Source organism: Notechis scutatus, chromosome 1 (genome assembly GCF_049901735.1).
Source record: "Notechis scutatus isolate UNSWTSFEM ecotype Mainland chromosome 1, rNotScu1.2, whole genome shotgun sequence".
Lineage (NCBI taxonomy): Eukaryota > Metazoa > Chordata > Lepidosauria > Squamata > Elapidae > Notechis > Notechis scutatus.
The window spans coordinates 226,545,106-226,570,262 of NC_142009.1; the positions used below are offsets into that span (position 1 = coordinate 226,545,106).

The 25,157-nt window shown below is 37.0% G+C and overlaps 2 protein-coding genes across 3 annotated transcripts in view; one reads left to right on the forward strand and one right to left on the reverse strand.

Moving 5' to 3' along the window:
• The window catches only part of STK11IP (serine/threonine kinase 11 interacting protein), a 35,727-nt gene extending 27,371 nt beyond the window's left edge, over positions 1–8,356 (reverse strand). The window contains exons 1-5 of one of the 2 annotated variants that reach the window (XM_026665608.2): positions 8,080–8,356; positions 7,593–7,656; positions 4,300–4,502; positions 773–847; positions 21–116 (exon numbers count right to left, since the gene is read on the reverse strand). In XM_026665608.2, the coding sequence (XP_026521393.2) occupies positions 21–116; positions 773–847; positions 4,300–4,502; positions 7,593–7,656 (438 nt within the window). In that variant the 5' untranslated portion in view covers positions 8,080–8,356. Of the gene's footprint in view, positions 1–20; positions 117–772; positions 848–3,248; positions 3,379–4,299; positions 4,503–7,592; positions 7,657–8,079 lie in introns of those variants that run through there. The other variant, XM_087950434.1, reaches the window with a different exon arrangement.
• A 4,261-nt stretch (positions 8,357–12,617) lies between these two features.
• The window catches only part of SLC4A3 (solute carrier family 4 member 3), a 44,503-nt gene continuing 31,963 nt past the window's right edge, over positions 12,618–25,157 (forward strand). Inside the window, exons 1-3 of the mRNA XM_026665607.2 lie at positions 12,618–12,926; positions 17,767–17,919; positions 20,995–21,151. Coding sequence (XP_026521392.1) covers positions 17,866–17,919; positions 20,995–21,151 — 211 coding nt within the window. The 5' untranslated portion in view covers positions 12,618–12,926; positions 17,767–17,865. The remainder of the gene's footprint in view (positions 12,927–17,766; positions 17,920–20,994; positions 21,152–25,157) is intronic.

The window sequence follows — 25,157 nt, forward strand, 5'->3', positions numbered from 1 at the left end:
TATGGAATATCACCACTCACTTCCAGAGAATTCACACATCTGGAACAGGTCAAAGCCTCTAACTGCGAATAAACAAACCTCAGGCCCTGAAGATAGTGCAGAGGAACACATCTCAACTAAAGGGAACAAAAAGAGAAGAGTAAATATGAAAAAAATATTCATTGCAGGTTCAATAATCCTGTCCTGTACACACACACACACACACACACACACACACACACACACACACATGGGGATATGTATTTTAGACAGCAGTAAAGAAACTGTTTCTCTCCAGATGTTGCTGAACAACTGCCAGCATCCCTCATTCATGCCCCTGCTAGTTATCAATTCTTAAAAGCCTTTTTTTTTTGTAGCATATTAGACTTTCAACATTGTCCACCTCTGGCACAGTAGGATTCTATTTATTTCATATATATTTTTCCTTAACTCAAACAATACCACCTTACAAAAATAGAACTACAGAATGAATATATAATTTTGCAAGCTCTTTTGAGCCCTATCTTCCATGCTATTAAGTAATTGTTATATCAAATTTAGAAAGACTCTTTTTAGATCATGCAGCAAACTAAAATTAGTTTCAATATTTTGGAGGGGGAAATTCAAATATTCTGGGGTGAGGGAAAGACTTAGATATGAAATATTCCACTATCCAGCTATCTATATATGCTTGGGAGAAGTACTGCTTTACCCCATAGTGCTCCCAGAGATAATACCAAACCAAAACTTACTCTATACTTAAAAGGACTCCGTAGTAGTACTTAAAACTCACCTCTAAACGTCGCAATGATTTAAAGGGAGAAATCTTCACAGGAGATGGTAGAGAACATTCAGGAACAAATATGAGCTGAAAGAAAGATAGGGAGACACCAACTATTAGCAAAGGTATCTTTCTAATATTGCAAGCTCATCTTATCCCCAAATATGCAGCTCTGATTCCCACAAAGTTTTATGAAATCAAGTTGGTGCCATTTCAAAATGTTCATCCTTACATCAGCAATTCTGAAAAACCGAGCAGAAGTAAGCATGTACTCTATGTAGGCGTAATGTGGCATCCCAAGTATTTTATCTGCTAGAGTTCCACTGTTCTAATCTAGCTACATTTTACATGCTAACCAATACAGACAGTCCTGAAGCATATACTGTACTTCCATTGGGGGTTGCTTTTGCATGATAATCCTATCTAAGGATCTCAGAGAAACAACATAGCTGATGTAGGAATCTGAGAAAATGGGGTACATTTTGTTCTCTGAAAAATGAATAGAAACAGGATGGTTGTAGATTTCATTCATGATTTATTAATTACTCCTAGATTTCCAATAATGCATTTAAAGCAGTCTTTTATGTAATACTAAACTACTTTATCATGCCATTCCTTAATGCTTTTCCCCCCTAACCCATACTTCATCAGAATAATAACTATAGATAGCAGGCATAAGATACAACCTAGAGGGCTCTCAAACTCAATCTACAGGCAAAACAATTGCTATGACAAACCAAGCTCAGTGAAGAGCAAAATGGAACAAAGATGATTGTTTAAATAGAGATTTCAACAGCAATCTTCTTATGATAAAGTCATAATAGTGATATAAAGGCTGACCATATGCTGATTATTTAGTTAAAAATATTTCAGATGAATGGAAACTTGGAAAGGGGGCAGAGGCATGCAACAGGAGCCATTATCATAACATCAAATAGCATTTAGTAATAAATAGACATGAGGGCTTTAGATAATCATCAAAGTATCTATTCCATGACAGGAGGGTGAGATACCATTTTCCCTTCTGCTTTATTAAAGAGGTTTCATTTTTTTAAATAAGTGAACTCTGTAACAATTCAAGCACACCCTTACTCAAGTGTCCACTATGCAAGCTTTCTATGTTCTCATAGACTGTCTGTTGTAATGAATAGTTTCAAGACTTTATCTCATTTCTCATTTAAAGGTTAAAAATTGAATTCAGTTTCTTTAAATAGTAATACAGCTTTTACAAATAATTTCATAATACACTAAATTACAGAGTGCCACAGCATAATTATCTCAAAATAGGAAGCTTATTTCAATCCACTCCATTCTTGCTAAATATTTCATGACTATCAAAGCTTGAACTTACTAAAAAGATTACAAGTCTTTTGCCTACTAATAAAAGTGAATGAGATGGTTTTATACACCTGTCTATGCAGAATCTCAAACCTTGAAAAACCCAAGACTGATACAACTAACATGGCAAAGAAAGGCCTGACTTCAGAATATAGCCTCTGTTTTTATTCAAATCTCAAAAATAATAAATATCACTTTTTATGATTTTTTTAAAATCCTCTTCCACACAAGTTATTCCTGGTAAAGTTAAAAAATAAAAGGAGTGACATACAAGTCTGGTATTTAATGAACAGTAATTTTCTCCCCAAAGGACTTGTCATTTTCCCCTGCTGAAAGCAATTGCAGAAAGACACATTCCAGATTATACTACTAAAATGTAACTGCAATTTCAGTAAATGTATGCATTCTTTAGTTTAAATCTTCTGGGCAGACAGCTGAGATCTACAGAGCAGAGTTATAATACCATACTACCATTCAACACCTCCAACTGAAATCAGATAACTCATATTCATCTAGCCTTATATATCATTACATGTCTCTTCAGTTATCGTCAGGCTAAATTGCTAAACATTAATGAATACCAATTCCAGCACATCCCAGATCCCCAATCTGCTTTTTGTCTGCTTGAACAGATGGCATGGATATACATTTGCAGCCAAGAGGAAGCTAGTTCCTTTGCCAATCGTTCACCACCTCCTCAGTCTTATGCCAAGTAGACCTGGAAGAAACTGCTGTTGCCCACACAATAGTTTCTAGACAACAGAACAGAGAACACTCTAGACATATTGTAATTTCATCAGGAACATCATCAACTTCCATATTTTTGTGAAATAAGCCTACTTAAAGCAATTTCATTATTTTCTTATCAGAGTTATATTGAGCTCTGTAAAATTAGTTTAATTAAGAATCACATACAATGGAGGATATTCTATATTTATGCTGCTACTATACATCCAGGAAACTAATATAATTACATGCTACAGAAATACATTTTAAAAATTAAAAAGTGCAGAAAAAGAAGAAAAGAGGAGGAAGAAAGAAAAATGGAAAAATAAACCTTCTCCTTCATCCTCGGCAAATATAATCCACGTTAACAACTTATCACTATCTCTTAAAATGTAGTCAAACACTTCTTCGTTCCATACCTTACCCCATTCTCTATAAGCCCATTTCTAAAACCTCATATTTCCATATTAATCAGCAAAAGCCAAGTAAGGGTTACCAGAAATAACAACATAAATATTACAAATTATATCTATTACAACCAATTTAAATCATTCTCAAAGTCCAGCCCTAGTTTAAAAAAAACAATTAATCGTTACCAGAAATAACTTATCACCATCCAGTCCCATTTAAAAAAAAATCACCTAAAATAGCAACCTATTTTTTGTTCTTGATCAGACAAACCAATTACGTATCTTTTCTTTCTCGCCACATTCTTTTGAGTGCAGAAAGTTCTAACATCCACCTTCTCAAACTTTCTACATCTCTCATCTCAAAATTCTTGTCATCATCTTTGCCAAGCCCCCTTTATAATTCTAATGCGGCAACTCCAGCAATTTTCTAAAAAATGCTCCTTTAAAAAGATTTTATGCAGCATGGTTCTTTGTGATCCTCACAGAGTAGGGTCAGTCAGCAGACTAAATGGACTAATAACCAAATTCACATTAGGAGCATTTCATAGGTTAATAATTAATTTCTCCCAACTTTGAATATTTAACACTAAAGAACAGCCATAAAGAGGGATCCTTCCCTTTTTCCATACATTTTTATTTAGATTTGCAATTTGTGATGCTTCTCAATGCTGAAAGGTGGTATAGAGATTGTTAAATTTCATAGTACTTGAAACATAATGTTTTATGTGAAAGACTTCAATCTTTTTAAAGACTTCAACAGCACGGATACAAATTTCTGAGTTGAGGAACTCATTGAAAACAATTTGATGGCATTAATCCGTCAATCAAACATGTTGGTGAACTATAACTTTCAGTGCCCCTCAGCATTGGCTACGCAGACTGGAGATGTTGAAAACTGCTGTTCAGCAACATCTAAAGACCACAGATTCTCTGTTATATAATAATTATACAACACAGTAGTTACATTCAGTTATATCAGAACAATCCAAATATCCCCTCTGCAAGATACAAGCTTTTTCCCAAAGCTGGCATCTAATACACAGAATTTCACATTTCAGGACACACCTTCAGTGAGACAGTTTTTTGCAAGACATCAAAGAGAAACTGGGCTTGAAGAATAGCAGACGTTTCAGCAGGGTGTGATGAAAGTGCAATGAAGCCATGATTCTGATTTCGTGGCAGTAGGTACTGCTCAAAGATCTGATTGAGAATTTGAAGTGTGGAAGTGAACAAGGTCAAGGTGCTAGTACCATCCAGAATCAAATCGCCTGACAAAAGAAAACAAACATTAGCATTAACAGATCAATGTATATTTACTGCACAGAATAATTGCATGAGGGAAAAGTCAATAATATACAGGTAGTCCTCGACTTACCACAGTTCATTTAGTGACCATTTGAAGTTGCAACAGTACTGAAAAAAGTGACTTATGATCATTTTTCACACTTACAACCGTTGCAGCATTCCCATGGTCACGTGATTTACAATTGGATGGTTGACAACTAATTCATATTTATGACAGTTGCAGTGTCCTGGGGTCATGTGATCTTGTGTGACCTTCCAACAAGCAAAATTAATGGGGAAGCCAGATTCATTTAACAACCGTGTTATGAACTGCAGTGATTCACTTACAAGAAAAGTCGTAAAAATGGTGCAAAACTCACTTAACAAATTTTCCAGTTAGCAACATAAATTCTGAACTCAATTGTGATCATACGTCGAGAATTACCTGTAATGTTAAAGTGTCATGATTGCCACCCTTAATGTAAGGGATGACGCTAGCAAGGGGGCAACTAGTGGTCATCAGGCCAGACAGAATTACTATGCAAACACTAAATCTCCCCATCTTAACACTTGGAAGACAGGGATACTTTATTGTTGTCTTGAAAACACAAGAGTGAATAAACCTGGGACATACAAAAGAGACAGAAAAAGACCACCCTTGATTTCTGTATGTCTTCTACCTATATTGAATAAAGCCATGTTTTGTCTTAGGGCTTTTACTGTAAACAACTTTCTGGATACTGGGTTGTATCTGGAGAGCACATTCTACTGCAATATCTGACCTGAAGTCTTATATTTAAAGGCATGGGATGCAAATTACTGGAAGTCTTTACTCTATACACTCCATATATTGATATATAAAGTATATTCCACTCTCCTGAACTACAACCTCCTTTTATATTTAAAGCACTAGATTCAATACAACGATATGAGGACTTCTCTCAGATTACATAACTAGGTAACTGGAAAACTGCAATTACATTTCGTATACATAAGAAATACAATCAACAAAAATGCTAGGCAGAGATGAAACATTTATTCCTCTTTGGGAAATGACACTTAGGGAAATCTGGAATCTATACTTTAAAATGTTTTAGAAAGCATAAGGGGTAATATAGTTATATTAAATTAATTGAAACTCTGTTTATTGATCTAACCCAATTTTCAGGGCACATATCATGCAGAGAACTATCAGCTACCATAAAAAGAAGTTGGGCAATTTGTGTTTCATTTGTTACCCAAATACCGAACAGAACCTTCCTCAATGAAGAATGAACAGAGGTGAAAAACATATACAGGTAGTCTTCGACTTACAACTATTTGTTTAATGATGGTCTGGAAGTACAACAGCCTCTGAAAGGGAACTTTACAGCAAAATGTTGAACCACCATTCCTGTGGTCACATGATCATGATCTGGGTGCTTAGCAACCTGTGCAAATTTACAACAGTTACCAAGCAGCCCACAACCATGGGTTTGTCATTTGCAATCTTCTCTGTTAGCTTCCACAGAAGGTCAATGGAGAAGTCAGCAGGGAAGGTTGCAAGCTACTGCTTGCCAACAAAACTCCCTCTTATATCTGAGGGCTGAAAAGAGCTGCCTACCAGGGGAGCAGAACTCCTTCAGCATGGTGCAGTAATGAGAGCACAAATCCTGAAGATTTGAAATCAGCTCCTACATCCTGCCAGAGGAGTTTCTTCCTCTACACAAAAGGGAGCTGAACTTCTTCAGTCAGATCCAGAAATGGAGCTCAAATCATGAAGAGCTGAGCTCTGTTCCTGCACCCTGCTGAAGGATTCTCCCAGCTGTGCATGGAAGGGGAGCTGAACTCTTTCAGCCAGCCCCTAAAAACAAGAGGAAACCAAAATCCAAGCAGAAAGCAGAGAAACAGTGGAAGGTAAGGAGCACAGGGTGCTTACGGTGGGCTGCCCCAGAACACCCAGCACAAGCTATGCACAAGTGTTTCTTCACAGGGACTGAAAATCCTACCATGTTTCTCATATAATAAGGCCGGGTCTTATTTTTTATTGAGCCCCAAAAAAATGGCTAGGCTGTCTTTTTGGGGGTGACTTAATTCCCCCCCCCTTGCATCTTCGGGCAGGTGGGAGGCGACGGCTTGGATGTTGACCTCGGCGTTGGTGGGGCACTTTGTATCAGGGTCAACGCAGGCAGCACCATATATCCGGGTGTGCAACAAAAGTACTTCCTAACAGCAAGCCCCCCCCGCCATTTCCCCCCCATTTCGCATGTTTTAATATAGGCCTTAATTTGGGGGAGGGGCTTAATTTCATTTCATGCCTATAAAACATGCTGGGACTTCCTATTGGGGGAGGCCGTATTGTTGGAGAAACAGGGCACTTGGATTCTGGCAGGAAGGATTGTCAGCTTCTAAGTAAAGAGGCAGTACAGTAAAGAAAGTAGTACAGAATGCTTCAGCAGGATGGGACAGGCTGCCAACAGGGTCTCTCTGTTCAGGGACTGAAAATCCTGCTTGGATTTCATCAGACAGAATTTTCAGATCCTGAGCAGATCCTTCCAGATCTCTCCCATCACCCACAAGACACCCTATGTTTCTTGTGTGGAACCCTGTCTACCTAACAACCTACAAGATTACTTGATGACCACAACCAGGAATGCCAGACTTGCAATAATTAAACAAAGCAGTCACATATCTCATTTAACAACTGCTTTGCTCAGTGACCAAGATTCTAGTCCTAATTGTGATTGTAACTCGAGGACAAAGCCTGGGTAAAGCCTGGTCCTAATATTATCTTCATTTAACCAATGTATATTGGATTATCTTTGATATCTATATTACAAGTACTGGCTGTGAGAAAAACACTTGTAGAATTTTGGTAAATATACTAGTCATGAAAATTCAATTATCCAATCTAAAACTCTTCTGCATCTGAACCCAGAGCTTCAACATACAACCATAATTATTAATTTAAGCAATCATTGCACAGGCCCAAGGCAAACCCAAGGATAGCCATATTTATTTCCATTCCAGAGTAAAGGTTAAGGCCATTTTTAAAATATCTCAAAGAAAAGTTCTCCACATCATTAGAACCTCACCAGAATCCTGCAGTAGCTGTGCTAGACTCTGAAGCATTATTTTTTTGGGCGCAGAGGGTGCCATCTGCAAAGACAGAGAAAAAATAATAATGACAATTTCTTGGGAACCAGAAAGTTCAAGCCACAATTAGGTATCTCACCACATGCTAATTCAAAGGAAGGACTTTAACCAACACAATCATGAAAGGAAACACTGGTGAACCAGAATCCCCTCCCTGAGAAAGAGTCAAACCCCAGTGAAGAAGTGATTGAAGTAAACCCCTCTGTTCAAAGACTTACAGGCACAATCTGAAGTTTAAACACAGGCAGGCTCCAAGGCCAACCCAGGCTGACCAAACCAAATGTTGCAATACTCACGTGCAGGCGCCTGACAGCGATCATAATTATCCAACCTCCCCCTTATTTAAGCAAGGGGCAGTAGCTTTCTTCCACTTGACCCCTCCTCCCAACAAACCTTCAGGGGGAAATTTCTTTTTCTTTTACCTACCCTAAACAGGCCGCAGAGTACACTGTACTGTTGAGAAATTACCAGGTTCCCTCCCGTTCCATGACAGGAAAGGGAAGCCCAGCGCAGGAAAGACAAAGCAACCAGCACATGATACAGGCAACGCCAACCGGCCCGGAGGTAACCATGGCAACGCTCGCGTAGCCTCTCCAACACCTGGAGAAAACAAGAACAACAACAACAAAAACCTTAAAAATCGCCTTTGGAAACCGATGCAACCCCACCGTTCCTAGAAAACAAGGTAGAGTCCTTCCTAGCTTCCGCATTACCATAGAGCACGTACAAAATTGTACAGAGTGTCCTCCGGGTTCCGCCAAATGAAGCGAGTCAGTCCCGCCTCTGCTCTTGTACCTTCATAGCCACCCCATGCTCTTCGCCTCAGTTCGTGGTAACGGCGACCTCAGGTCTTTATCGATCGCTTTTCCAATCCTCCTTGTAAGTTTTCTCAAAAGCCGTTACACACACACACACGGGCATCTGAATAGCAAGCGATATCCTGCTTTGTTGAAACCAACACAGTTTCTGGGGGTCTATATACCTAAACCTGGAACTGATTTTCAGAGTTTAGCCCCGCAAATACGTGGCATAATGTATTTAGGCATATGCAGAGAATCTGGGAAGAACCAATAAAAGTGAATACAGGTAGTCCTCGAGTTACAACCACAATTGAGCCCAAAATTTATATTGCTAAGTGAAACGTTGAGTGACTTTGCCCCCTTTTAGGACTTTTCTTGCCACAGTTGTTACGTGAATCATCCCATTTGTTTTAAGTTAGTAAAATGGTTGTTAAGTGAATTTGGATTCCACATTGACTTTGCTTGTCAGAAGGTTGCAAAAACTGATCACTTGAGCCTGGGACACTGCAACCATCATAAATACGAGTCAGTTGCCAAGCATCTGAATTTTGGTCATGTGACCATGGGGATGCTGCAACAGTCATAAGTGTGAAAAAATTTGTCATAAGTCATTTTTTTCAGTGCCATTGTAACTTTGAATCATCACTAAATGAATTGTTCTCAGTTGAGGACTACCTGTAAATGTGACCCAGGGTTGAAATGTGGAATCCTTGCAGTGCTTGCAAACAAACCACCAAATTCAGAGAACACCACAAGCTGCCTAACTTTGGAAGAGAACAGTAAATAGGGACTCTTGCATTTCAGATAGCTTGCTATGCTGCATAAATCCAGCCATAAAATGGCTGCAAGAAAGTCTCAGGATTCCCTTTTTGAAAAAGCTGGTTTATAACAGCCAGTCAAAACTATATTATAATTTATGTCATAAAATATCATTTTTATTTACATACTTTGTAAACCACAATACTATAATTGTAATATTCATGATCATATTCATTTGTTCCCATGTACTTCCTATTTTAATTTTGCTATTGTCTTCTGGTTGTACACCGTACAGCTGGGTAACCTGCAACTTTTTAGATGATGCAAATACCATTTTCCTTCATAAACATCAAACATTCTGCTCCTCAACATATAGAGAAGGCCACTGGTCCTTTGCACCATTTGAAAATGGTTGGTATTTAAACAGTTGGAATGTTCAATTGCTTATTTAGAAATTGCTTGCTACATATATCAATACAGTATGAAAACAATTGTGTATATTTATTACTCCACCACAAACAGTTTGTAATTCTAGCCACTAAATTTATCCACAGTCCATATTATCTAAATTATAATCACAACAAGCAAAGAACTGTAAGAGCTGGAGTCCCATATAAATGAGCATAATATAAATCATTTAGTGAGCTTTAGGAAAAGGGATAAAGAAATGGGAAGAAGAAATAAACCTATTAACTAATGGAAAATGGATAATTTCTTGGTCCCTGAAGCATTTGGGCACTTCCTCATGTGATTCTGCACTAATCTGGAAGCACACTTAGATTTCTATATTCTCATAATGCCAACAGTGCTGAAAAGCTAATTTATTCTGATTCAGTTGGTTTAGTTAGTTGAAACCCCTGGGAAACCAGTGGTTTTCTTTCCTCATTGGAATGGTCCTTATTCCTGTCTCCTGAGCTTCAGTTCTCTAAAAGAAATTCTAGCTTGACAGCTTTATAAGTTGCCCTTTGCAGCTCAGACAAAAGGAGCAAAATGAAATTGAGATGAGTTTTATCAGAAAACAAATGACAGTTTTCTGATCTCTTCTGCTCTGGACTAGCAGTCATGCAAAGCACCAGGCTTTTATTTTTTTATTTTTTTTCTGCTGAGGGCTACTACAGAACATGCAGGAGCTCAGGACAAATAGTTATTTTCATTCCTTACTAGCATCTCAAGTCTTGAATGACAATCACTGATCTCCTTCAAACCACTTCTGGGGCATTATTTCAGGCTTCATTTCCACTCTATTCTCTCCAAAGTAGTTTGAAAGTAATCCAACAATGATCACACTCCTGACTTTAAGATCATAACCAGTGATCTCTCTTCGCATGACCAATATAACAGGCAAAAAAATTATCATTCAGTTAAAGCATTATGCAAACTGCCATTCTAGAGCAACAATAACAAAAATCTCATTCCATCCTAAATGGAAATTGAGTTCTTTTGGAATATTTGTCTGGTACCTCCTACCCTTACCACCACCACACTCAAAAACCATGATTTTTTTTAATGGGTTGATGCTGTCTGGCTACCACATGTTATTCTTCATCTTATTAAAAATCCCAGTGAAAGCTGTGAAAGTAGCATTATATCATCAGTTTTTTAGCTAAGCATTGTCTCAATAGAGGGCTAGTTTGGTGTAGGGGTTAAGGCACTTGGTTAGAACCAGAGAGACTGTGGGCTCCACCTTAGGCAAACCACTTCTAAAATCTTGCCAAGAGAACTGCACAGTCTGATCCAGGGAAACGCCAAGTGTCAATATTGACTTGAGACACTACCCCCCCAAAAAAAAAAAAAACCTTTCCTAATGCTTCAGACTATGGTTTCAGACTGCAGTAGTGGAGAAAAAGAAACAATAAATTCTGAATCTTATCTTTTAGGCCAAAGAAAGTCATGGAAAAGGCACTTCTTCATTAATTGCAAGTTTCAATTCCACTGGAATATCCCACATCTTTTTACTCAAGGCAAAAAGGAAAGTTAAAAAAATTCAGGCAGCTTAATGCTCTGTATGTCTTCACATCTCCAGTCAAAAAGAAACAGAAAGCAGACAAGTCCATCTCACCTTAGCATACCTGTTAAAGGGCCTGCGATGTGGTTAAAACTCAGGAGGAGTAAAGTTCATCCTATGATGACATGGTATCCTGCAGAGTTTAATAACTATTAAAAAAACTCTCTGGGATTTACAGAAGTATTGAATTGCCTTGTACAGATATACCCTCCAAAGAATGAGAACAAGTTCGGTCTAGAGGTTAAGGTGCTGACCTAGATACCTCAAGACTGAGTTCTAGCCCCACCTTAGGTGTGAAAATTGCCTGGGTGACTTTGGACCAATCACACACACTCTCTCTCAGTCCAGCTCACCTCACAGGATGGTTGTTGTGGGGAAAAAGAGAAGGAAGAGATGTATGTCTACTGCCTTGCTTGAATTACTTATAAAGTAATAAAGGTGGAATAAAAACCTAATAATTAATTAATTAAGGGATAAATGTAAAAGCAATAACAGATAGAAGTGCCCTTAGAGTATTTAATATGTAATTTGCTTCATCTGCTCCTAGAAAAAATTCAGAGTCTTCAAGACTTTTCTTGTTAGATGGGTTATTATAAGGCACCAGCAGTTGCTCCTGTCATTCCTGTTTATATCCTTTTGAGAAAATAGCTGAGAGTCAAATAACCGGCTCTAATTGCCAAGGGGGTAAAACTGCATTAATAATTAGATTTTAGCAAGAAAGACAAAACAAGTCTGCAAGAATGGAAGATTGATTTGTTATTACAATTGATAACCCAAATACCTCCCTTCCCTAACTTCTAACCTGGCTTCAGTATCATGTAACAAGTAGAAACTGATTTAAATGTACACCTATGCATGTGAATGTTTTTATACTCTATCAACAAAATGTTTTTATTGTTTACAGTTACATACCAGCATCATTCTTTTATTGATTGACTATTTGTATTATAAATAAAAGTATTGTACATATTTAAATGCCACACATGCATTGTCCACTAATTATTATTAAACCTGAAAGTATTTTTATCCTTCACAGTACATGGTGGGAGAGAACAGACTAAGATGTGCAATTAAAGAATTCTTAAGAGAAAGCAACAGTGACTTTGAAAATGGCTTAGCAAATATGATATAGCTCTCACATCATATATGAATATCGTACACTGAAATACAAGGCACACATAGCTATGTGAAACTGCATGCAAGTATAAATGAGTGTGTGTTGGGTTACGCACCCGTAAATTGCATCGGGTCAGCCCAGTGCTATGCTAATTAGACACAGTAATGCGAATGTCACTGTATCTATAAGCTACTTGTGACCCTCCCTCCAACTTCCCTCGCTAGAATAGCCACTTGCTCAGCTGCTGTCTGCTTCTGCAAAAAAAAAAAAAAAACAGCTAGTGACTCATAGCCTTGCAGCTCCACTACCACACAGAATTTCAAATAAAGGAGAGGAGCAGCCAATGTGCAGCTCGTCTCTAAGCAGAGCCAGTAGCAGTGGATGGCTGCCTGCAGTAGAAACGGAAAGCTGCTGCGCTGAAGAGGAGGAGGTGTCTTAGCACAGCCTGCCACCCTACCTGAGCAGGGAAATGGACACATGTTGAGCGATCTTCAGGAGGAGGAAGGAGGGCAAGGAAAAGGCAGTTGCAGTTGTGTGCGTTTTGTGGATCCCTGGCTGGAGGCAAGCCGCTCTCCTTCTCAGCAGCTGCAAGGTACTGTATGTCACCTCTTTTCCTCCCCACCCCCATTCCTGCCTGCCTCCCATTCTGATCCAGCATCTCCATTACCCTGATATTACCAAGTGTAAGGCAGAGATTTCCCCCCACAGAGCAGAGCAGGTTTCCACGATAGGATCCATTTAGAAATCATTTTCGTCTTGTCTCTGCCTTGTATCAAGAGTTCTTAGCCTCCAATCATCAGAGTGTCAAATCCTTATGGGCAAGAATAGGTATTCCAAGCGTCTGCCAGGCTAGTAGATGGCAGGATTTAAATATGCCATGCAATTGTTTAGGGAATGCAAGAGAGAGAAAAGGGGGCCTGAGGCACACATGTATGTACACTCCCACCTCTTGGCAGAGCAAGTGTATGTACACTCCCACCTCTTGGCAGCATATGATCCAATATATTTGGCATGCCAAAGGAAGTGCAAGTAACATCCTGCTCATTAAGTCTGCAGTCCTCTCACGAGAACCAGTACCTACCTCAGACAAGCAATCCCCATCTCGTTATTGCTCATAAGGATTTTATCTGAGGTAAGACTCAGCTCCGGAAACCGTTCTCAATGGCAGGGCTGTGACAGAGAATGTAGTAACAAAGAATAGACTGTCTTTGAAGAGGTATATTTGTATCTTCAATCTGCTTATTCAGATTTTGTGACCAATGCTTCCATTTCAGAGGGTGTGGCTGTGAGGTGGGTGTGAGCTCTGATTCTACTCACAAAAAGCTATTCCTATTATTGTAGTAAACCACACATAAAAATTATCTCTCTCTTGTGCCTCTGTGAATGCTGTTCGTCTTCATTGGGGTCAGTTCTCAACTTCAGATATACACAATGTGAGATTTTGAGCAATTTTTCTCTTGTCATGTTGCACATTCAGTCCCTCCTTTTTTCCTTTTGGCACCAACAACCTATAATTTGCAAGTGACATCTGTCTCTAATCAAATCTGTCCTCTTCCTTCTATTGCTTTTCCTTGCTCATTGCAATTGCTCTGAAAAGCCAAAATTATGAACAGTGTTCCCATTATGTTGAGCAGTGGATAAATACAAAATAAAAATATGCCCAAAGTGGTCTGATAAACAATTAAGAGTCTGGATAATCAATAAAAATATCAATTCATATGAGAGAATGATAAACTGCAAGCAAGACTAATAATGCCTCTAAAAATCCGCAATCATTCCACAAGTCTTTAAGTTACATTAATGGTCCATCAGTAACAACAATCTTTAGAAGTGTCCAAACATTGTACATAATGATAATTAATTAGCACATTTATTAATTGTCAAATCAATTACTGATTACTATCATAGTATGCACATACTATTTCGCATATCAGGAACTCTGCCAGGAAAAAGAGATAACGTCCTATTTTAAAAAGAAGTTCCCAATCATCATCTAAAAATTTCATCTTGTTTACAAAAACGTATCTATGGCTACTCACAGAACCCTTTTGCCTCCAGATCTCATAGCTGTCCCTTTCCTGCTTGTTATGCTTTAGATCTAGGGCTAGGCCACTATTTTGGGACCTATGAATTTAGGATGGAGTTTCCAGAGATCTATGTACTATTGTTAGTGATACTCTTCTTAGGCTCCTTTTCCCTATTCTCTGAATAACTGCAATTCCACATATCCATCATGAAGGAATTTCGAATTATTAAATTGCTGCCAATGATAACAGTTACTATATGAACCTTAGATTGTGAGCATGATGTATAATATACTGGTCACCAATCTTTGACTCACAATCCTATTGACAACCATCTCCACAAATTCCAACACTCCATAATATGCTCCACCAATCTTTCAACTATTCTTGCCTTTTCTTTCTTTGAGCTTGAACACACTCTTCAAATATGTCTGTTTTTCAAATTGTCTTAGGATGGCATGAGGATGCCAATGAAGAAGTCTGAGAATGCTTTGGGGCCTCAAGTAGGATAAATCTATGTTATTAGTCATTTAATACATATAGTTTAAGATGTCTCCAAATGTATGCGATAAAAGCTTCCAAAAATAAAAAGAGAACATATTTTATTTTTCTTTCCTACCGTTATAAGTTTTTTCCTTTCTCTGCTATGCAGTTGTAAAAGCCTTAGGTTTTAGCGTTGCTTGGTGCACTTTAGGGAATAGTGAATGTGAATGTTGAAATGGAAAGGAAACATGATAGTGTTATTGTGTAGTATCTTCAGAATTTTAAAGAAAGGAAGATTTGTCTGAGTTTCTAAAGATCCATTTTTATTCAGAATCAACAGTAGCAAACTTCAAAGAACTAAATTTACATAATAGAAAAACTTCATATTTTAAAATATTAAAACTTTTGCAGTGCCTGCACAATGCTGTTCACAGTTTCCTAATCTTATGAGGAATGTTGGTGTTAAACTATGGAGATCTCTAATTTGACCTGTCAGAATACAACATTTGAATCTCAAGATTTGCTGTCTCAGCACATGAGAGAAAACATACCAGCAGTAAAGAAAATGAGATTATAAGCAGGTGTTGGGGATGTGTTTATTTTTGACTAGATGAGTGATTAAAAAAAAGCTCTAGAGTTGTATTTTGAACATTATTATTCAAAATAATATAAGTGGATAGAAGACCAATGTTTAATTTATGCAATCAGTAATGTGTTCACAAACTAGAATTGGCTGGACAAATTCAATCTTGCTGGAAAAAACAGCTAGTAGCTTCCCACTTTTGGGAGGTTTGGCAGGCTTAAAGAAACTGCTTTTGTGTAGCAGCGCCAGTTCTCTAGAATGGCTTTCCACTAAAGCTTAGACTAATCTAAAACTAATCTTGGAATAATCTGACATTAGCTACCTTGCAGAAACAGCTAAAAACAGAGCTCTTCTAGAGGACATTTGGGACTTCACACCTGTTTTTTTTGGGGGGGGGGAGAGAGTTTGATTCTTTTATATTTTTAAACTTTCTTTTTTAAAATGGAACATGAGCATTGTAGTTGTTTGTGTATTCCTGTAAAGCACTGAAAGTCCTGTTGGAATATAGTGGTAGAAATTTAATTAATAAATAAATAAATAAAAGTTTTCAGCTTGTTTCTAAATTGCCCTCCCTTGGATGAGTTGTTAATACAGTATATTCTTCTAAAATGACAGAACAAGTAAGTCTTGATGTAGCATTTGAATGATTGTAGTATTTGTTATGACTTGGATCCCTTGGAAGAGAATATTTCAGAAGTGGGGTGCTACCATTATTAGATATTATTATTAGATAGTGCAAGGTCTATAAATGACATCCCAGGAGCAATCTTTCTAAAGTTTACAAAGCCTTCTTTTAGTACTACTTAGGTGGAAATATTTATCACCAGCAGGCTATACTTATTATGAACCTAATTGGAAGTTTTATAAATGAATAAAACTAAAAATAGAATGCATTTAAAAAAAATTAAAGTTAGCTATTATAATGGCATATAGAAAGCTGCATAAAAAGATGCATGGTTCATCAGGAACTGAGCTCCACTCAAGAATTTTTACCCTTAGAACACTATAATAAAATAGTATTGGTCTTCTAGACAATATTTATTACTGCCCAAGGGCAGTTTTTCTTGTGCAGGAAAGCTATTATTGTCTTAATGTAAGTATTTCATAAGATTCTTCACTCAATCCAGGACTTGCATATATATATATTTTAACAATTGCTATATAATAAAGTGCTTTTAAAGAACTGATTACATGGTCTTTTTAGGAACTTTAAATTATTTCTGGTTCACGTCAGCAATTTAAAAATCCAAAACGTGTATATAATTAAATTTATTTAACATTGTAATTTGTTTACTTGTAAAATCTTTACAATCAGTTTAATGTCCCCTTTTGTAACAAACAATTCCATTGTTGTAGTCCAGTTGCTATTTTTCTAAAGAAAATAATAGATTCTGATTCTTCCAGCAAAAACTATCTAAAGTTATTAATTGGCGTTACCTAATCAACCTTTGGAGATATAAAATAAACATTGATCAGCAACTGCTCTTGAAACAGATCATTTAAAAAATTAAATCTATCCCAGCAGGAAAGAAAAAAAATACTTTCATAAGTCCTTTTTAAATCAACAATAAAGAAAGCAGTTATGTATACCAGGGGTCTCCAACCTTGGCCCCTTTAAGCCTGAAGGACTTCAACTCCCAGAATTTCTCAGCCAGCTTTGCTGGCTGGGGAATTCTGGGAGTTGAAGTCCTCCAGGCTTAAAGGAGCCAAGGTTGGAGACCCCTGCTGTGTACTGTCCAACTATTTGAAGAACTATCAGAACATCCCAAGATAGCTATTCAGAAACTAGTTGCTGCTCTGTGAGACCCAGTGGCTACATAAGGATTACACAAATGGAGAGATAACTCAACTGTGCCTCTGATGAGCTATAAATGGCTGCCATTTAACTCTTGTATGATTTGTTCTGTTTGTTGTTTATTCTTTGCAAGCATCTGTTATGGGATCTCACTTTGTTTCACTCCCCAGTCTATTCAGTTAACTCTCAGGATCATCCAGTGGATATTCACTCCCATTCCCCTCACTACTTCATGAAACTGGTGACTGTGATGGCACATGGCTTTCTGAATGATTAAATTATTTTTGTGCTATGCATTCCTTATACATCCTAATAATCAACCCATATGCAATCTGAACCAAGTAAGTTGGTGAACTGTGCAGCAATATCCAGGTTTCTTTTCTGAGTGCTTATAATTAATTTAAAACTCGGTGTCATGCATAAGGTGTCACATGATTTTGAATAGTGGCTCTTATTTTCCATTAACTCTTGATCCTCACAGCTGTAGCTACAGCTTCCTGCCATTTCTCTGATTCCCCCTTGCCAAGGCTATGTCCTTTCTCCACAGGTTATGCCACGCCTCAGACTTATTGGATGCCTGTTCATGAAAGAGAAGGGTTGATACTTGCCCAAACATTGCATGACGGCCCATAGATTATAAACCAAGATGGCAGCTGGGGATACTGCTCCTTTGGGAGGCATCTTCACTAATGTACAGCAGGTAATTTTTTTAAAAAAATGCTGTAATGGTTGATTTTCAAGTATTGCAAAAATGGAAAGATATGGAAACTGGAAATTAGGAAAAGTTGTTGAAATACAGGCCTTAGCTAGAAATCATTCATATTCTTCCCAGCCCAAGCACTATGTTAGACTAATAGTTCATTGCTCCCATAATTAAAAAAAATACCACTTAATGTTTTTTCTGTCTTCTGGCGCTTTAAAGATTTGGCAGTCTTGGGAAATTATTGTGGCACTTTAAAGCCTAACTAGATTTCTTGAGCCATTAGCTTAGTACCAGCGTTTTTTGAGTCTTTAAAGTGCCATAAGATTTTAAATCGATTTTTCTTGCAACAGATTAACAAGTCTGGAAGTCAGCACCAACATTTTGCCTTTTTCATATTCAGAAGAGAGATACTGATAGTAAACAGGAAAAGGGTTTATCATCTTCATATCCTGCAATCATCTGTATTCCCCAAAAGTCTTCCTTAGAGAGCGGAGGATTCCCTTAAATGGCATACTGAGGAGGTTTTGGGGCGAGAAATGTGCAGTATAATATTTAAGATGCAATTAAGGTAGTAGAGATCCAGGTTCACAATTTTAAAAAAGTTCACTAGATAACTTTGGGTCAGTTGCTGACTCTCAGCCCAATTGCCATGGCAGGGTTATTTATGGAAAGGATAAAACTGGGGATAGAATGATATGTGTACTGCTTTGAGTATGTTAAGAAATTATGGAATATAAATCTAATAAGTAGGCAGACTAATAGACTACTGGCTTTTGGTGATTCTTCTCATTCTACGTTGTTTAGGAAGTGTACTTGACCCTCAGAGAGGCTTTCCGACATTACAGATAGCTGCAGGAAAGAGGATGACACTTCTTCTTTTTTTAATTTACATTGGTGTGGCATTTCAAAGACTAGAAAGGTTAACTTTCTGTGAATAGATAATTTCATATAATTAGCTGCATTGTATAAAATTCTATACTGTCTGTCTCATTACTATTGTTTTATAATAAAATAGTGGTGTTACATACAAAACAGTTGGGGGAAAAGTGGTTATCATGCTATATAATGTTGATCTGTTACAAATTGGGCATCTATTAATGTCCAGTTTAATTCAAGTCAGTAACAACTAATTTCTTGGAAGGGTAAGTCAATCTGCAACTATGTTACCCTCTTGCTATGCTTACAAAATTCCCCCAAGTAAACAGGTAATGGAATGTATTTTGTGATGTGTATAGTCCAAAAATGGATCTTACATATTTTTGACATAGAAATTTTGAATTTGAAAAACATACTTCTGTAAGAAATAGCTGACCTTTGTTTCACTTTTAGTCCCCAAATGAAATCCTCTAAATGAATCATTAAGATATAATTTATGACATTTGGAATCTCTAGCTCTATGGGCTCTCTGTAATTTTCCATAAAAAAGAAATCTGATGCTGTATCAGCCCTGTGCCATACACCAAAAGCAAATTGACTATTTACTGATAGGCTGCTTCAAAAGCCATCAGATATACTATTACAGAGCAGTGTTGAATGTCTAAAATAATGGGTCGAGGGGTTGAAATCTGTATGTCCTTACCTACAATCATGTTATTTCTAAGATAGGATATAACTACTCAGTTTGCTCTAAAATATCCTTTATGGATATCCCATCATAATTTATACATAAGAGGGATTAGTTTTTTCACTAAAAATGTATTCCAGGCTGAACCTGGAATTTAATTTCAATTAATAGAGAATTCCTGGTGCTGTAAACACAGATAAATCTATAACAGCATCTAGTAAGCTTTCACAAACAACACTTCAGTTCTTTAGATGTCACCAAAAATTATGCCGTAATAAAAGTGTTACTCTTTGAAATGGCACAGAACTCTGTGTTTACTTTTATGGCAAGAAATTAACTCTGCTTCATTTGTGGAAATTATCTCTAATTAAAACTTGCAACAATTGCCTTTCTTTTGTGGCAATGATGCAGAAACTCACCTGTCCAGGCAACAGAAGGGCAGAGTCCTAAGAAGGTCTTTCTCTAAAGCTAAATGTTTCTAGCTAAGACCTGTTTTGCTTTCTCTGATTCAGCAAAGATTTGCCATCGCTGGGCCTACTGTGTTTCCATAGTAACTGAGGAGTCCATAACAGCTTGGCACCAGCATATCAGGCTAAATTGACAGGATTTTTTTTTTTACCAGTGGCTGGAGCTAAAGATCTGAAAGAGCCCAAACTGAGAGAGCTCCCAGGATTAAACTTTCATTATTGTTACTTCTTGTCCTCTTCTTAGTTTATAACCTTGGGACCAGGAGTGTGAGGAAATTATAGAAACAACAAAAAAGTGGGAGAATTTGGGCTAGAGCAGAAGATAAGCTTTAATATCTGGGCTCCATGGTAAAGACTTGGAAAGGAATTGGAGAAGATGGAGAAAAAAACTTCAGGCCTTAGAAGAGCTCTGTAGGCAGCCAATGGGATGCCCCTAATTGATGTAATGTGGAGTACAGTGAACTACATTGTATATATTCCTCTTCCAATTGTATATTCTGGGGTCAATCCACATGTTCTTGACCTGTGCTATCCCTGCCTGCTTTCCCTGACAGAAGTGGAAGATCCCAGGGTCTCCCTCTTTCTGGAATGGGAGGGGGATGGGAAGGAATTTGACAGTTTAAATATCAGATTTACTTCTACTCATCCTGAAGAGAGTGGAGAATGAGTGTGGTGAAGGAAGGTCTGGAACTGATAACCCCCAGGCACTGTCTACTCATTTTTACAGTCTGGGATATTTGGACAGACGTCTGAGCAACCAGCTGTGCTAGATTCCTAATCTGGGGATGAAGGAAAACCAGGTTAGAACAGTCAAATGAAGGGTTCAAGTTTGAAATTGGAACTGGGATCAACGAACCTTCATTGTCTTCTCAGTTCTACTGTTTTGAAGCTGTACACTGGAAAAATATGATTGAGGGCGGTATTTGAGAAAAGCAGGCAAAGAGAGGCGCTCTGTGCTTTTGATGCCTCCCTGGAATAAGGGATTGTACGATGTTGAGACATTTCTTTGTTTTGCTGATGATATTATTGACTGATGTGCAGGATGGCGGGGATGATGAGGCAGCCTTTCCTGGCACGGAGGATGATGACGAGTTGGACAAGACCTTGGGTGTTGAACGGTTTGGAGACCTGATCAGCAAGTCTGCATTACGAGACCAGGAAAATCAAGGCCGCAGCTACTCTGAGACCGACTTTGAATGTAGGTAAATCTTGTAAGCTGGTCCTACCTTACTATCTGACTGTAGCCTTCAGATAGAAACAGTGCTTTGTAATATGAAGGCCTGTGTCCAAATGCATCTTATATGCTATAAAGCAGATTAATTATTAGGTTATCCCACTGTGGATTGCTATATTCTTCTAAACAATGTATGTAACATACAGTGTACCCATCCTGACTATAAATAAAACATGTAACATTTTAAAAAAATGTTAAACTTTGATGATAGAAGAAGCTGGTGTTAAGAATCTGAGATTGTGGAACTTTGATGATGAAGCAGATGTATACACGTTTTAGCCCTAAAAGTTATGTGGTATATCCTAAATATTGACAATCAAATCTGATCTAAAGAAACGAAGGGTTTGAGAATGCAAGTTTTATTTGGCGTTGTAGATTTGCTCTGCATTTTAGTCCTTCCTATCTTACAATCAGCATTTTTTCGGTATTACTGAGAGACAGACAAGCATATCTATAATTATATTTATAGGAGACATGACCTTGGAACAACTAGACTGGCATAAAAGCTGAAAAATACTGTGAGTTTCGGCGGTGGTGGTGTTTCCTTATGTTTAGCTTTATCCTGATCCCAAGATTGATTTTAAATTAGTTTAAGATAATCAATTATGTAAAAAAAAAAACCATCAATATGGAACACATTTGATTCTAGAAATATTAGTGCTAGAAAAAGGGAAGATCTGTTTTCATTTCCATCCTGTTTATCTTATTGCTACAGACATAGCCATATGCGTAGGCTGCTAATGCACGCAGAACTCCAGATCTATTGAAGGTTAGCATTTAGCTGTGTAACCTCACCAACCTGAATCTCACAGTTTGATTAGAACAAAACTTGCAACTGTTTAAACTATTTACTACTCTTTTTTCTCTTCTAAATCTTGCAACATGGATATATTGGAATGAAACTATTGATTTCTACTTTTGCTTCTATAAGCTGCATCAGAATTTCTTCCTCACTACAGTGTTCCCATGGATCATCAGAATCAGGAAATAATCCCTTTCATTTAATTTTTACAGTATTAAGGCAAGCAATGGCATATGTTATTTTTTAATTGTCAAGAAAAAAAAAGACCTGCAAAGAGGAAGTGAAAGCATCTATATGTGCAATATCTGAAAATAAAGAAAAAGATCAATAGTGAGGGAACAATCCCTAAAAGGAAAATGTAGGAACTGGGAAACTTTCCCTGCATGGATAGGAAGGCAGGAAGGAGAGGAATGACCAGTCAGGATATGCAATGACTATCATTCAGACTGAGTGCTAACATTGCCAAGCCACTTCAATCCAGAATGGTCAACCATAGTAACAGCAGGTTAAGCTGCCATGCAGGAACACATTAACTTGCCATCTGGAATTGACCATAGTTCCAAGCACAAATGACTGCTAATAGGGAAAATAGTTTTAAAAACATACATTCAAGGGAGTTGAGCATGTATTTGTCCTATCAAAATCCTCCTTACTTAATTAATTAAATCATTCTTTGTGATGTGGCCAACTTGCTTTAATTTGGTGCTCTCCATGTTGCTTATCCTGCAGAGGATTATGCTGGCTGAGTTGACTGGAAAGTCTGGAAGCATCAGATAGGGAAGCCATACATAGTTCTGTACATTGTCACATTGTTGCACTTACTGTGCTTTTATCCTCCTTCCAATTAAATGATTTTGAATGTCAGCATCATTACATGGTAATTTTACTTATATCATAATGCTGATTATTGCATGTCAAAATTCTGTATTTCCAAATGAAAATTTTACCAGTGACTTTAATTTATAAGAATATATACGGTAGCTCTTATCCATGCTAGCATATTACTTGCATTGTCAGGTTCTAGAGCTGATGTGATACAGTCATTGCTATTAAGTTGCACATCGTGTCCTTGAAATCTGATGAGCAGGCATTCATGATTTCTAAATCATATATGATCCTTTCGCTAAAGAAATTAGAAGAAATAGCAGTTACTAAACAGTGACAGACTTCTTTTGCATTAATTTCCTTTTCCCCCAGGAGCTCCTCAAGGTGTGTGCATAATACTTCTTCTTACAGGGAGTCTCCAGAAATAATTTCAGTAGTCTGCCATTAATCAAATTGAATTTTCCGACACAGCTAAATCAGCTCAAATGGGAAATTTTTAGCTTTCTGCCAGAAGCATTTTTTAAGTCAAGCTCCAGAAATAATAGAAGAGAAGGTCCTTGGATCTTCTTAACCAAAGCCCAGAAACACAACACTTAACTTTGGGAAGATCCTGTGAACTCATGTTATAGATATTCAGTTTTGTAGTCTTCCACACAAAGAAAGTTTTAATAAGAGTTTTCATTTAGAACCATATATAACCAAGTCTGGATTTTTAAAAAAGAAATGTGTTTTGGACAAAATAGAAAGGAAAGCACAACCTCCCATGCAGCATTTCAAATAACTGAATATTTTATCTAAAGCATGTCATATTTAACCTGTTTGAGCAGAGTCTGTTTGGGTATTGTTTATTCTGTCCTTGTTATTTCCTTCTGTTTTAGATAACAATTTTTACAGTTTATTTTTACTTTTCATTTCTTCTTTTTATTTTTGAGGTAGTAATGTTTTGATTTTTATCTCATCTTTTTGCACAGAAATCACTTCATTATTTTTTCTATCATCGTGTCATCCTTTCTTTTATCCTTCTCAAATTCCTTGACAATTCAACAACCTGATATTTTAAAATAAATACCTACAAGGTATTTACAGCCTTAATAATTAGAAAAGAGTGAAGAACAGCAAACTTCTAGACTTCTTAGTTATCATAAAATTTATCTTTATTTTTCTTTTGGAACTTAGAAATTGGGAGCACATATTTTCCATTGACTCTTTCAAGAATTAGTGAAAAATTGCCATATATATCTTAGCTCCTAAAGGCTGATTTAAATTAACTCTACATTTTACAATCTTTATACAGCTATGGAGTTTAAGTATCTTTTTTAAACAAAATTCTCACCACCAACTGCTTTAGACATGAAAAAAAAATGCCACACAGTGATGCAATGATCATCACTCATATCTACTTAGTCCTCAGCTGCTTTTATAAGGCAGGATGTCGAAGAGTCAAGCCCACATATGGTATGTGTAATCTTTACAAGAATCATTTTTAATATACAAACTGAAACTACTATATATGTTTAATTATAAATGGGGAAGAAGAGACCCATCCCCTAAATATGTATCCACAAAACATCTAAGTTCATATAATCACATGCATACTATGCTATCATGTTTTCCCTTTTAACGCGAGCCGAGTTGTACAGATTGCAGAAGAGGAATAAGAAATATTAAGACAAAGCAATTAAAGTCATGAAATAAGAACCTGTCATACCTCATTGATAGCTTTTATTAGAACCTGGTTAATAGCATTTTTTTTAAAAAAAGGTTAATGATATGATTCCAGCAAGTTCCCTGCTTTCAAATAATAATTAGGACAGCAAGACTATTGTTAGTTTCCTTCTTGTTTTCCTATGAACAGAAATAGAAACTGCTTTTTTTGTGAACATTGTTCACCTACATTTGTTCCCTGTTTTGATAGCAGTCTTTCGAGCCAATTGAAGAAGAAACTCCTACATGTTGCTTTATACTTTGCATTTAAACATCTCTCCATTTTTGAGGATTTAATCAACTCTCCCCAGCTACAATTTTTTTCATCTTTATGCCCCTTTCAACTCATTGACTTTCCCTACATATATTTGTTTTGCAGTTTGATCCTCATTCATTCTCTAAGTCCAAACCACCTCAACATACGTATGCAGAAATTACTCATTCTTTGTATTCAATCCACATTCATCATTCATTTATTCTTAACAATTTCTTCTATTTTTACTTCAGTTTCTTTTAAAAATATTTAATTCTCACTGTTTTGCTTAATCTGATGTTTCAACTGACCATCCAACTTTCATTTCCAATAAAAAGAAAAGTAGAAGAAGTTTGTCTAAACAAAGTAGACAAAAACTTGAAATC